The 13,873-nt window shown below is 49.6% G+C and overlaps 6 protein-coding genes and 3 non-coding genes across 9 annotated transcripts; 5 read left to right on the top strand and 4 right to left on the bottom strand.

The window, feature by feature from the left end:
- Positions 1-94: 94 nt before the first annotated feature.
- BO85DRAFT_467967 (acetyl-CoA synthetase-like protein) lies at positions 95-3,742 on the top strand (the record flags this gene model as incomplete). Its single annotated transcript, XM_025662223.1, has 4 exons — positions 95-388; positions 446-713; positions 769-2,954; positions 3,027-3,742. 4 exons carry the CDS (start codon positions 95-97, stop codon positions 3,426-3,428), a joined length of 3,150 nt encoding a protein of 1,049 aa, XP_025517251.1. The 3' UTR covers positions 3,429-3,742.
- Positions 3,743-3,822: 80 nt separating this feature from the next.
- BO85DRAFT_519110 (DUF3632 domain-containing protein) lies at positions 3,823-4,843 on the top strand (the record flags this gene model as incomplete). Its single annotated transcript, XM_025665020.1, has 3 exons — positions 3,823-4,158; positions 4,222-4,285; positions 4,410-4,843. 3 exons carry the CDS (start codon positions 3,823-3,825, stop codon positions 4,841-4,843), a joined length of 834 nt encoding a protein of 277 aa, XP_025517250.1.
- A 570-nt stretch (positions 4,844-5,413) lies between these two features.
- BO85DRAFT_t111 lies at positions 5,414-5,485 on the bottom strand. The gene has a single exon. It is a non-coding gene; the product is annotated as a tRNA-Ala (tRNA).
- A 340-nt stretch (positions 5,486-5,825) lies between these two features.
- Positions 5,826-7,043, top strand: BO85DRAFT_268712 (short-chain dehydrogenase). Its single transcript, XM_025655071.1, has one exon. It carries the CDS (start codon positions 5,932-5,934, stop codon positions 6,892-6,894), a length of 963 nt encoding a protein of 320 aa, XP_025517249.1. The 5' UTR covers positions 5,826-5,931; the 3' UTR covers positions 6,895-7,043.
- BO85DRAFT_448259 (amidohydrolase family protein) lies at positions 6,971-8,395 on the bottom strand. Its single transcript, XM_025659893.1, has 3 exons — positions 8,209-8,395; positions 7,377-8,147; positions 6,971-7,325 (listed from the first exon to the last, which is right to left on the bottom strand). The coding sequence occupies exons 1-3, from the start codon at positions 8,381-8,383 to the stop codon at positions 7,192-7,194; spliced, it is 1,080 nt and encodes a 359-aa protein (XP_025517248.1). The 5' UTR covers positions 8,384-8,395; the 3' UTR covers positions 6,971-7,191.
- A 584-nt stretch (positions 8,396-8,979) lies between these two features.
- On the top strand, positions 8,980-9,051 carry BO85DRAFT_t112. The gene has a single exon. It is a non-coding gene; the product is annotated as a tRNA-Ala (tRNA).
- A 1,202-nt stretch (positions 9,052-10,253) lies between these two features.
- Positions 10,254-11,003, top strand: BO85DRAFT_486920 (uncharacterized protein; the record flags this gene model as incomplete). Its single annotated transcript, XM_025663419.1, has 1 exon — positions 10,254-11,003. One exon carries the CDS (start codon positions 10,254-10,256, stop codon positions 11,001-11,003), a length of 750 nt encoding a protein of 249 aa, XP_025517247.1.
- Positions 11,004-11,311: 308 nt separating this feature from the next.
- Positions 11,312-13,232, bottom strand: BO85DRAFT_418636 (GMC family oxidoreductase; the record flags this gene model as incomplete). The annotated part of the gene is made up of 2 exons (XM_025657830.1): positions 11,312-12,931; positions 12,996-13,232. The coding sequence occupies 2 exons, from the start codon at positions 13,230-13,232 to the stop codon at positions 11,312-11,314; spliced, it is 1,857 nt and encodes a 618-aa protein (XP_025517246.1).
- A 563-nt stretch (positions 13,233-13,795) lies between these two features.
- On the bottom strand, positions 13,796-13,867 carry BO85DRAFT_t110. The gene has a single exon. It is a non-coding gene; the product is annotated as a tRNA-Ala (tRNA).
- Between the last annotated feature and the right edge of the window lie 6 nt (positions 13,868-13,873).

The raw sequence follows: 13,873 nt of genomic DNA, 5'->3' as shown, positions 1-13,873 counted from the left end.
GGTATCGGTAATAGCCTGACTTGATTTTATATCAAGCTGCTGCTCATGTTGTGAAGTATTAAGGTAAACCACCAGAAGCAGTGATTCAGTGACCATGGCTCCCAATATACCAGTTCCTCGCAAACGGCTTTTGACCACCGAAATAGATGCCATCGCCGAGAGTAATCCCGAGAGACGATTCTGTGTAATGCCCAGAGGCTCGGAGCTCTCAGATGGTTTACAAGAAATTTCGATTAAGGCTCTCTCTCGTGGCATCAACTTCTTATGCTGGTGGATAGAAGCGCAAACTGGTATAGATGCACCTGTTGGGTCAACGGTGGCATACATGGGTGCCAATGATATTCGCTACTTTATTTTCATCGTGGCATGTCATAAGACTGGCTACAAGGTGGGATACTCCCGACTTCGTGGACGTTCCGCTTGTATACTGACCTTTCTCAATCAGCCATTGCTACTCTCGAGTAAGAACTCCGATGAAGCTCAACTGTACTTGCTACATGAGACTAAGTGTAACCGGTTCTTTTACACTGCGGAGAGGGAGCGGAAGGTAGCAGAGCTTAAACAACTCTGTCCCGAACTAAATATCATCGAATTACCCAGATTAGATGCCATCTTGAAGGGGCAAGAGGGTTCACGCTTCTACCCCTTTACTCAATCTTACGAGGAGGCTGAGGATGAGGTTTTCCTCATTGTGCACAGTTCTGGATCAACAGGTATGGTCTCCCTTCTCAAAATGGCGAATTTAGCTCATGCAAATTCACTTCTCAGGAATGCCCAAGCCTATTGCCCTGACCCACGGCTATTTCAGTGCCTTGGATGCCATTGTCCATCTCCCTCGTCCGGGCGACCGGAGACTTACTATCTTCTGTGATCTCAGCCCGGATAACCTTGTTCTCAGCGTAGTTCCGTTCTTTCATATGATGGGGATCGTCGCTTTCACCACGTCTATCTTCCACTCCGTACCTTTCCTCTATGGGCCAGAGAAGCCACTTTCGGTTGACTTCTTAACGGACCTTATTAAATTTGGTCGACCAACTACAGCGCTTCTTCCCCCGTCAATCCTTGACGATGTTTCCTTGTCCGAAGAAGCCCTGCTCACGTTGGGCACAATGGAGAGTGTTTACTTTGGTGGAGCACCACTCTCATCAGAAACAGGTGACAAGGTCCGCAAATACACGAAACTGATCACAGCACTGGGATCTACCGAAACCAATCTCATCCCTTCCATAGTTCCCGAAAAGGACGAAGATTATGGTTATCTCGAGTGGAATCCTAATTACGGCGCTGTTATGGAGCCTGTCGGAGATGATATCTATGAGCTGGTCATTCCTCGCCCGACCACACGCGATTATCACGGCATCTGTCATACTTTCCCTTCGTTCACTGAGTACCATACTAAGGATCTATTCACACGACATCCGTCTAATCCCCGACTATGGAAGCATCATGGTCGCCTAGACGACGTCATCGTTCTGAGTAATGGGTTCAAGTTCAATCCTGTCATACTGGAAACCATGATCGAGGCGCATCCTCTTATATCCCGGGCATTGGTGGTCGGAAAGGGACAATTCCACACTGCTCTGCTGGTCGAGCCATACTGGGATGCATTTGACTCATACCTTGACCCCAATTCTTTCATTGATGATGTCTGGCCTGCGATCGAGGAGGCAAACAAAACTATAGCCGCCCACGGACGTATCATGAAAGACAAGATCGCTCTTTCTAAGAGGGATAAGCCATTCCAGACCACACCAAAGGGTTCGACGCGAAGGGCTGCTGTAGTCAAAGACTACGCCAATGAGATTGATGCCATTTATACCATGAGTGACGAGGGAACCCTTGCAGTGGACGAGCTTCCAGCAAACCCAGACCTGTCTAATCTTAGTGAATACATTCATGACTTGGTTACTAAGACCCTCCAACGATCTGGCTTTGGTCCCCAGGAAGACCTCTACAAACTTGGTCTCGACTCTTTGCAAACCATCCAGGTCGCTAAGTATCTACGCAGCGCTTTATTTGCCCACTGCGGTGGCCCAAGTGCGGTAGAGTTGACGACCCAAATGGTTTACGCAAATCCGACCGTGGAGAAGTTGGCCCAGCTGCTTCTGCGGGTGCTGAACGGTGACAATGCGACAGATGTCTCCCGCCCAGAGAAGCTCAACAGTCTCACTGAAAAGTACACATCCAGCTTACCCATTCAAGCCTCCATGACAGATCAGACTACAAAAGCCCCTACAAAATCTCCAATCATCCTAACAGGCTCGACCGGTTCTTTGGGAACCTATCTCCTGCACACCCTCCTCGAAGACCCGAGCATCGCCAAAGTATACTGCTTCAACCGAAGCGACGCTCAATCCAAACAAGAGACGATCTTCCAACAAAAAGGCCTTCATATCATTCCAAACGCCCTTGAGAAGGTGGAATATCTCACCGTCTCTTTTAGTGATCCACATTTCGGTCTCCCCTTGCCCAAGTACAACGCCCTCCTTACCACGGTAACAACAATAATCCACAACGCCTGGAAAGTCGACTTCAACCACAGCGTCGACTCATTCGAAGACCCGCACATTCGCAGCGTACGGCACTTCATTGACTTTAGTCTCCGAAGTACTCATCATGCGCACGTCCACTTTATCTCATCAGTGGGCACTGTAGGCGCCTGGACTTGGGACATGGGATCAACCATCCCTGAAAGCCCACTTGAAGACAGCAAGGCATGTCCGAGTCAAGGATACGGGGAGTCCAAGTACATCTCCGAACGGATATGTCATGAGGCAAGCCGCAGGTCGGGCGTCCCGACTACCGTATATCGCGTGGGGCAGATAGCAGGTCCAACCACAATAGAAGGTCTATGGAATCCCAAAGACTGGCTGCCTACTATTATCAAGACATCAAAGGCAATAGGACTAGTTCCGGGCACGCTAGGTTCGAGGTCTGTTGATTGGATTGCCGTGGTAATAACCCCTTCCATCCTCCGTCTAGAGCATAACTATGTCTAGCTACTAATGCACTATCCTGGAATGTAGGACACCCTCGCCCGCATAATAACCGAAGTCATCCACACTCGCGCCGTTACAGTGTCTTCTGCTTCGCCACACGCAGTATTTCACCTTGTCAACCCATCAAAAACAACCTGGGAAGCACTCGTCCCTACCGTCCAGGACATGTACCCGGACATGGAACCGGTGGGTTTCACAACGTGGGTAAAACACCTCGAAAAATTGAGCATGAAAAGCCCATCCGAGCAGGAGATCGCGGAGAAGCCTGCCCTCAAGCTACTCGAATTCTACCGTGAGTTTGCGGAAGGTGCCACGCTCTTGGTGCCGCTTGAAGTGGACAGGGCAAAGGAGGCAAGCGAAACAATGGCTGCACTGGGGCCTGTTACGGGAGATGATATGAGGAATTGGTTGAAGCAGTGGTCGTTCTAAGGTTGTTGTTGACTTGGAGCTCAGTGTTGCGGGGCTATAAACGAAGTAACAATCATCTCGCTGGTGAAATTGAGTTGTACGGTGTTTTTTAGGATCAAGTAAGCACTTCAAGCCATAGCGAAAGGGACGTACAACGGCTGTCTATGCTTGCCGATTTCGATTTCCTCGCGCCTTCCTACTGTCCGTCCTGGCTGAAATTATTACTTCTGGGCCGCCGAATAGACTTGTTTCTTGGTCAACTTAACATCTTACAATCTCTACTATCATCAATCCAATTGTTCGGTCTTTTCAAAGAACCAATATCTGCTCACATTCACTTTATTGTACTATCTGCTTTAATACCACCCCAAATCCATTCTTTTTTTTTTTTTCGGTTTCTATTTCCTAGGTCACCATGGCTGTCTTGACCTTGGAAGGTGGAGAAAATGGGTATAACAGGGCGATAAGAGGCAACTATTCGCGGTTGGAAGCTTTTCGAATCATACAGGAGTGCCTAGCGCCAGAATATACTGTTAGAGAGCAAACTGCCCAAGCACTTCATAACCTGCTCCCACCACCAGATGACCCCACTTACCCCGGCGGAGCTGACTTGTTCGGAGACCTTATACATGAGTTATCTCAGCAGGTGGAGTACGATAATGTTGCTCAAGACCGTTATGTGCAGGTGATTCAAAGACTGCAAGACTCGGACCGCGTGAAAAAATACATACCACAACCTGAAGGTGTCGGTGTGAGTGATATTCACCTAGAAAATAGCCTGAGCCAAGCAGCGAAACTGACACTCTAGTACCAGGGATACGGTCGCTATGAAATTATGCCACAATTGATGAGAAATTTAGGGCAATATTCGGCGCAACGTACGTCTGGGTCCCCTTCCTCTCTTTTCATAGAGGCCGTGTTTGTGTACAGCACCTGTGCAACAAAGCCTCCGTCATGCTAGCTTCTAAAATCAGTAATTTTCGAAGACTGACAACTTCTCAGGAATGGACAGGAATGGAAACCGAAATTACTTTGTTAACGTTCGGGCCTTTATAGCGCGCCTTTGCAGAGTGGGAGCTTTGCAAGGTCAGGCTTGGTTAGTCAACGAGATGAAGGCTGCCTTCGAAGAAACACTGCCAGAACAGTTCCACGTCGTATCCATCATGGGTGCTGCAGTTATTATCGAGTTTGCTGGGGGTTGGCTGTATGAGGAGGTCGTTCGAGCACCTAAGCTTGACGAAATAAACGACAACCCATTGTGGGCAACTGGTTATTACTACAATGGTCCTCGGTATGGCATCGCGAGGTGGAATCACTGGCAAAGGCTATTTCGGTGGGCGGAACAGACAATGCCACTCGATCGGGAGAGTAAACGGCTTATATTCTATGCCGAGTGGTATATGCATGGAATGTCGAGGTCGCTTCAGCCTTACTAGATAACGTTGGCTTTGAGCTATCCTCCTTATGCTTTTTGTCGTCTGGAGCTCGCCACAACTTAGGTAGATGTGCAAAAATTCTATTTTTAGCTCGGTGGTACTATTTCTTGCTGTGCTAACAGAATTATCTCCGACTAGTAGTTTGAAATCTAAGGACGATACAAGACAGGACTCGGGCCTTATGTTTCTGCGAGGATTTAGAGATCTTCAGGAAGGCTCCATCAGCCCTATTGAAGGTTAACATGCTTAGAGGTCATAACAGGATGTTACAATGGGTTCTTCTCATCGCAGTCGAAGTGAGGGATTGTAGCCGATTACTTTAGGGGTTCAGTGTAGTCGGTGTACCAATGCAGTTTCTGAAGCGAGACAGCCTACTTTGATGATGGACTAAACTTAGGGAGCGAGATGAAGAGAATGCATGAGCTCGCCTACTATGATCCAACACACAACATTAATACGCGGGCCGTTGAGAAAACAAAATGTCATGGTGCACATGAATAGGAAGGGCACATAACACGGGAGGCAGAAGCAGGAAGGGGCAAAAAAAGAAAAAGACAAAAAAGAAACAGCTGGAGCTGCGGGGAATCGAACCCCGGACCTCTCCCATGCTAAGGGAATATTATACCACTAAACCACAGCCCCTTTGCTGTTGAAGACCTGCTGGTTATCTTGCATTATGAGCAGAAACATAGGCAATCAGAGCTGATGGGACCATAACCATCCTCTGTATGATTACAAATTGTGCCAGTTATAATAACTACCTACTAAGTCGTCTACGGTGTAAGCAGAGTGGATTTGAGGGATGGAGACTCGGAGCTTACGGATAATGCCGGTCTATCTCCTGGTGATGTTTTCGATGGATTTTCTTATTTCTAAGCAGCAGCAGGATGGCAGTGATTGAATGGCCCACATTGTAGCCATGACCCAGGTGAGTTTGGCGAAGACGGAGCTCCCTCGTTTACGATCAAGCACTCCCAGGAATATAAAGCCCTGTAAAATCCCCCATAAACCCAGACAGATATTCATCGCATCTCTCTTCACATTCAGCTTCCAATCAGGCCAATTCACCACATCTTCAAGCACCCGCCATGCCCATCTTCGACGCAACAGCCACCAGCGAACAGGTCATCGATGCCTTCAAGTCCAACATCAAGGGCAAGACCTTCGTCATAACCGGTGCCGGCAAGCCCAGCATCGGCAGCCAGATAGCCACATCTCTAGCCAAAGCCGCGCCAGCACATATCCTCATTGCCTCACGCACCCTCAGCAAAGTCCATCCCGTGCTCGATGAAATACACGCCATCGACAGCACCATCAAAACCACAGCAGTACAGGTGGACCTTACAGACCATGACTCCGTCCGCCGCGCCGCAGACGAGATCCTCGCCGCAACACCCAAGATTGATGTCCTGATCAATAGCGCTGGGGTGATGGCAATCAAGGAATACACGCTCGACAAGCAGGGAATAGAGCTTCAGCTCTCGGCCAACCACGTCGGTCATTTCTTACTTACCAACTTGCTCGTGCCAGCCCTCGAGGCTGCTGGCTTCGCCCGTGTAGTCAATCTAACCAGCTCCGGGCACCTTATCTCACCGTTCCGCTTCGAAGACTGGAACTATTCCGACGGGAAAGAATACGACCCCTGGACGGGGTACGGGCAAGCAAAGACAGCCAATATCCTATTCACATATGGCTTGACCCACCGGCTACGACATAAGGGAATTGCCGCCATCGCCGTCCATCCAGGCTATAACGGAGACACTAAGCTGGGCAGTCACCTCACTTGGGACGATTATGCTGGCATCTCTGCAGTCGCCAAACGAAATACCGGCAAAGAGTTCGTTTTCGAGGAGCCGCGGTTCAAGACGTATACTCAGATCGCGGCGACGCCGTTGATTGCGGCGCTGGATCCGGGGTTGCAGGCTCTGGCGCCGGTGTTTATGCAGAATAGTGTGGTTAGTGAGGCTGCGGAGCATACGAGGGATCCGGGGAGGGCGGAGGCTTTGTGGAGGTTGAGTGAGGAGCTTGTTGGGGAGGAGTTTCGGTATTAATTTCTATTATCGGTAGGGGAGAGGGGTTCAGTTGATGTTCGTGCACCCTAAAGCTTTCAAGGGAGTGTATGGGAACTATCGACCTCCGTCTCTTGATTAGAAGCAACTGGGCTGTGTATTTATCTACCTCCCGTTATAACATTGTGGCACGTCACTATACTCTGAAGACAGGTATATGATTTAGTTTTTGCATAATGCACATTGTTTCCACATTCCTCCGCTTATGCAAATTTCCTAACCATCATTATATCCATTACCGTGCGTCATGCTGAAGTTCAAGATAAATGTAGTCTAGGATCAAGCTCCAGACAGAAGTTTCTGCGCGTTCCCGAAATAGACCATATCCCGCAGCTCCTCGTTCATATGAAACGCATCTAGGTTCTCTCGGTATCCAGCTACTTTGATCGGAGGAGCATTCGGGTAATCGGACCCTAATACTGTTTTAGCATCTGGTGTTACATGCCAGCCACGTATATACTCACCATACATAATACGGTCATGCGGTATCAGATCCAGCAGAAGATTCAAGACAGCCGGAGCACTCGAAAGAGCAAGGTCGTAGTAGAACGAGCGCAATGCTTCCATAAACTCGAAGTAGGACTTGCCATAGGGCCCCTGTGCGGCCATCGTGTCTCGGGAAGTTACAGCCAGCCGCGAGATCAGATACGGCAATGTCCCACCCGCATGCGAGAGAATCTTGGGACAGTTCGGGAACTGCTGCGTGACGTTGTTAACTATCATATCCACGGCAGTCCGTGTAGTCTCCTGAGGGAAGTCAAGCATCGGAGGCGGCATGATCGGATCAATCCAATTGGTGTCCTCAGGCATGGTAGGATGGATATGAACCACGGTTTTGCGATCATTCAGTTCCTTCCAGATGGGAGTGAACTGAGAATGGCCTAGATAGTTGTTTCCATTGCCGTATCGGGTGAACACGGTGACCCCGTCGGCTTTGAGTGTGCCGAGGGAGTACTCGATTTCAGCCAATGTACCAGGTACATCCAGGAGAGAAGGCAGCGCGGCGAAGAATCCGAACCGTTCGGGGTACTGGTCGCGCAGGTTGGCGGCATATTCATTGACCCTTCGGGCTAGCGACCGAGCTGTGTCGTTGTTGCCAGTAATGACTGCACCTGGGGTGGTTAACGAAAGGATGGCTTTACGGACACCATTATCCTGCATGTCCTGGAGAGAGTCCTCGACGGTCCATGCGGGGACTGGCAAGCCTGTTGGGTCGCCGCCTGCATCTTCAACGGCTGGATGTGCGTCGCACTGATTAGTGCGGGGTCTTCATTCTGTGCAAGTATACCCACGTACCCTGACGAAAGAAATCGGGGACGAAGTGATGGTGGATATCAATCTTCTGCGGTAGTTGCTGGGCCAGAACTGCACTGCCATTGTCCATGGTGGTCGGATATACCGGACCTATGCCACCGGTAGACATACCCAAAAAGCTTGCAATGCCGGTGGGTAGGTAGGAAAATGGTTGCATTATGATCACGGCTAAGAGTCATGGATTTTCAGTTGCAAATCCAGGTGACTTCGTGACTTTGGTGCAGCTTGGGCTGTTGTTTGTTGCGCAGCTGTACCCGATCCCTTGCATAACTGCCAATTACGGATCCCGCAGACTTTTATCCCTCTGTCTGCTGATTGGGATGGCATGACAGGTGACATTTTGTCGCGGATTTGTCTGTGGCATAATTATACTGATCGCAGTTTCTTTCCGTCGGTGATGTGTTTATTTCATGATTCCGTGATGCTAGTAAATACTGCTAACTCCAGCACAAATAAAACTTCTATACGAAGTTACGCAGGGAATATATAATCACTACCGGCGGAGACAACGTTAAAGCAGTTATGGAACGACAACGCTAAAATCAAGCCACTGTCATCAACTAATCTCAGAAATAGAAAATTTTATGCTAAAGTCGATTAAATAGCAAAGATAAAGGCCAGTTTACGGGCAGTACGGCTTGTGGTCAGCTATGGTGGCCATTCACCAGAAACGATGACTATAATGGGTGAGCCATGAGATGAAGCCTAGTGCTGTCTCATAAAGCAAAAGTTGCAGGCCTTTTCCAACAAGAAGGGGCTGTGGTTTAGTGGTATAATATTCCCTTAGCATGGGAGAGGTCCGGGGTTCGATTCCCCGCAGCTCCATCTTTTGTGTTTTTTTTTTTTTGTCCTTGTCGATTCGCTTAGCCTATGTTACCGTCCGTCCGTTGACTATTCTTAGTTTGTCCTTGTTGCAATGCTATTTCCCGCCCAGGCGACACATTTCTATTGTACAGACCACCCCTCCCCAAATGCTGTACCTCGCTGTCGCTTGATCCAAAATTTCTCCACTGCCACCACACTGCCAATGGTCTGGTCAGAGTATTCTCACGAACTGATATTCCATGTCAACCGCTCAAGCCCTCGGGAAGACCAGAGGCCAGTGATGGCGTACACATTCAAAATTACAACGGTGTCAGCATTTGCACAACAGTTATCAGCGACCAGTGTATCTAGATGGTGCAGATAGCCTCGTCTTGTTTCAACATCGACCAGGGAACGATGGCACATTCGGATCATCGGGTAGCTTCTTTAAAAAGGAAATGCAATTGTTCATTTGACCCCAGTCAGAGCGAGAAGTTCAACATACGACCACAAAATACCCCAACATTAGATACTGGCGAGCTCAAAATCAAGGTAAACCACTATATCCGAATGCCGATACACCCGTGTTGAGCCATCACGATTCCGACCAGTCCAGTTAAGCCACAGGGGCGCAGATGCATCGCATGATCAACGCACCAAGTAACCTTGTCCTCTTGTTGCTAGAAGGATGACATAGTAATAAACACTTATCTCAGAACCACTGCCCACAATCTATTTCCAGCCTCGTGGCCCAAGTCAACACATAGCAGGCAATGAGTAGACCCCCGCCGAAATTCACTTGCTCATGACCAGCCGGTCTATCTGCGTAACGTAAACACAGTGACTGACAGGGATAGCCTTTTCGGTGGGATAAAAACAGAACAGCAACCCGGGGTGGCTGAGACACCAATTAACTCAAATAACAGCTCCCTCAAAAGATCGGATCCCCCTGGTGAGGATTGGTGCTCTTCTGATTATCATCTATGCAGGCCGGATGAACGCACTTCTATGATGAAACTTCAACGAGATTTCAGCAGAACCGCATACCTCGTATGCCTCCTGCTCGCTCTTCAATGCACATGCTTTGTACGAGCAGAGAGCTTTACCTATCCAACAGCAACGGAATATCAGTTCATCGTGGGAGACCTTGTCAATGTATCCTGGGACGTGGTGACATCGCGTGTTTCTCTTTATGAAGTGTGCAACACCAAGATTCCCTTGCTATGTCGGTACACTTACAACTGCCACCACTGGACCTGGCTGATGGAATCACAGTAAACGTCACAAACCCCTACAGCTATGTCTGGAACGCAACCCGCGACAAATATAGAGAGTCTGGCTGCGCGTTCGAGCTCGATTCACTGGATATGTTCGGTATTCTTAACCCACCAGTACTCACAAGTGTCAAGATTGGCGTGAGCAAGCGTCAGAAAGATGATCCCCCACCTGAGTTTTATAACTTGTACGACCCGACCAGCAGCACATCCAGCAGTACTTCTAGCACTACTTCAATGAAAACCACCTCTAGTGCTACTTCAGCAAAATCCACCTCTACATCTTCTTCACATGCTACAAGCACCGCGGCAGCCAAAACAACAGCAGCATCAGCATCCTCTATTCCAGCTACCACCGATAACGGCAGTGGTCTTACTGTCGCACAGAAAGTTGGGATCGGTCTCGGGATCCCGTTAGGAGTGCTGGCAATATCCACTGCTGGGGCCTTAGGCTTTCTGTATCGACGCCGATCGCAAATGGGGAGTGGATCGGACGAGACACCATATTCGGATCAACCCGCATCCTCTGGAATGGTTGAAGCGGTCAAACCTCCATGGAATCCTCGCATTTCCAGGACGGAAACTGTGATCGCAGAACTGCCTTCGCCGTCTTTTGACATGGAAGGTATATCAGAGGAGGCGAATCATCGACCGATAAGTGAAGTAATGGGGACTCCTCGGAGTGAGCTTAGTACGTGAGTTGAGTGTCCGTGGGATGTACATACTGTGCTATGATGATGACTATCTGATAAGCCAAGCGGCTGCATATGGTCCATGTCTAATAAGTAATGTTTGCCATTTGGTCAATTAAATGATATCAACCTTTGATACGGACCTCACGTAGCAGTAAAACATCAAGTGAGTACTACGAAACTTCAGAAAAAGACTTCACTCTCAAGTAAGTTCACCGACTAACCAGCTGAACTTGCCTGCCGAAGAACATTATAGGAATAAGATCCCGACGCAAACCATCCAACTCACACACCAACCTCTCCCCCCCCAATCAATTACTTCAACCCATAATCCTCCTTCACCAAATCCGCTGCCCTCTCAGCAACAGCATACACCACCGCCGCCAACGACGGACTCACCATCATAGGCACAATACTCGCATCAACGACCCTCAACCCCTTAATCCTCTTGACCCTCAACCTCTCATCCACCACCATCCCCAACGCACACGTACCAAGAAAATGCTGAAACGGAACCGCACTCTCCCTGACAAACTCCTTCACCTGCTCCCTAACACCAACATCCACCCCAGGATCCGGCCTCACCCTCCTCGCAACCTTACCCCTAACCAACTCCGACCGAAACACCCTATCCGCAAACCCCACCCCCGCAGCAAGCACATCCACATCAGCCGGATGAGCCAACAGCCCGGGACTAATATCCGGCGCCTGCATCGGATCATCCGACACCACGTGCACCCGTCCGCGAGAAACAGGATGCATCTGGCTCATCGTGATAGAATAGCAATCATTAAACCCAGACGGCGGACCGGACATGACTGCCCCGAGATTATCGACCGCGAGAGCGGTATTGAAATTCTCAGGTGCGCACATGTACTGGATACAGGGACAGGTAGGGTCTTGAATACGTGCTGCGATGATTTTCCGCTGTTTGTTCTGAAGAACGGTATCCTGTTTAGTTGATGCATTTTTGGGGTCCAGGAAACAGGCAACTGACTTTTCGAGGTCCTGTTGCTCAACTTGTGTCGCGTAGGGCGTGTAGCCTGTTATACTGAGCGATCCGGACAATGCACCGGTGTGTTTCTCCTCGTAGAACTTCTGGTATTCTTCGAAGATAGCATGGTCCCGGAGTAGCGAGTCGACGGACGTATACCCTGGTGCGAGTTCATACACCACAGAGCACAGAGCCTGCTCTTGGAGATTGTTCCCCACGTCCATGTTCGGAACGATGCACGGGATGCCGATTCGGCCGAGGACGTTCGGGTCGCCTATGCCGGATAGCTCAAGGAGCTGTGGGCTCTGCACGGCGCCTGCGCTGAGGATGACTTCCTTGCGTGGTTGGACGGTGTACGACATCCCATGATGGAGGAATTCCACGCCTGTCGCTTGGCGCTCGTTGTGCTCGTTCGTTCCGAGAGTGATTTTACATACGAGCGCGTCTGTCAGCACACGGAGATTCGAACGATTGGAATTCGGGGCTAGGTATCCGCTCGCGGCGTAGCTGCGCACTGGCCTGTCAGTGCGATCGATGGTGAACAGCGTGCGGTAGAATCCCAGGTGGTTCCCAGCATACGGATTCTCTGGTCGCGACAACCCAGACACGGCATCAAGAGCAGGTATGAGATCCTTCTCAAACGGCACATGCCAGGTGCCAAATGAATGGTGAATCGGTCCCTCAGTCCCATGTAGACCAGGATCCAGCGGACAGGTATCCGTGTCTCGAGACGTGATATTCGGCTGATCCACCTCCAATTTCTCATGCTTCTTGAAATACGGCAGTAAGTCAGACCACTCCCACCCTTTCACTCCCGTGGCCTTGCCCCAGTCGTTGATCTCTTCTTGCGTTGGTCGGCCTGACATCATGGAGTGTAAGCCGCTGGAGCCGCCGAGCATTTTGCCGCGGTGGGTGGCGTAGGTTCTGTTGTTCACGCCGCTCTGTGTTTTGTTTCATGTAAGCTATAGCAATGCATTTGTCGGTGGAATAGTGGTGTAGACGTACCTGGGGAGAAGTCTGGAAGCACCAGTCATATTCTGGATCTTTCAGGGTCATGGCCATTCCGGTAGGTGTGTCCACCTTTGGATCACCGAGTCGCGAGACCCCGGCTTCGATGACTCCGACGCGAACATTGGGATCTTCAGATAGACGGGCAGCTAGGACAAGGCCTGCGGTGCCTCCGCCGACGATGCTGAAGTCGAAGGTGTCGTGGATGAAGTCTGTTACTGGGGTTGGGTCCATTGTGATGCTTGTGAGGTGGGTGGATTATCTGATAGTTGGGAACATTTTGACATGAAGGATTGCTTCATGTTATCGGTAGAGATATGGCCATTGCAGAGGACTGCAGAGAGCAAGCTTCATATACCCTGGAATTTGGTGATCTGGTTCCATGACTTCAGCGGCGCTGATGCAGAGTGTAAATAGCTATTTACTCCTCCATACAACCGGAATATAGACTCTACATAAGATAAGAAAGACATAGTCAGGGCTCTACTGTGGCAGTGGAACGTGCTCGGGGCAGACTATAGCCATTGCCGCGAAAGAGCGACCTGTCAGTGTATCCGATGATGTTACGTTAGAGTTCTATAGAGAAAGTTGAATAGCCGCAGAAAATGTGGGTGGATCGCCGCTGAGTTAGGAAGTGTCCAATAATCACAAAATCCTTCCAGGCTCATCCTAGAGTACGGAGGATTGTTGTTCAAGTGCAAAGGCCAGAAAAAGGGTTGTTTGTTTCTATTGACTCTTGGAAAATGAAGATTGGGACTGCTGCGGGTTGTGAAAAAAACAAAACAAAAAAGAACAGCTGGAGCTGCGGGGAATCGAACCCCGGACCTCTCCCATGCTAAGGGAATATTATACCACTAAACCACAGCCCCTTTGCT

The sequence above is a fragment of the Aspergillus piperis genome (genome assembly GCF_003184755.1).
Source record: "Aspergillus piperis CBS 112811 unplaced genomic scaffold BO85scaffold_6, whole genome shotgun sequence".
Taxonomy (NCBI): Eukaryota; Fungi; Ascomycota; class Eurotiomycetes; order Eurotiales; family Aspergillaceae; genus Aspergillus; species Aspergillus piperis.
Note: the sequence above shows the minus strand (reverse complement) of the source record. Positions and strands in the feature narration are given on the sequence as shown.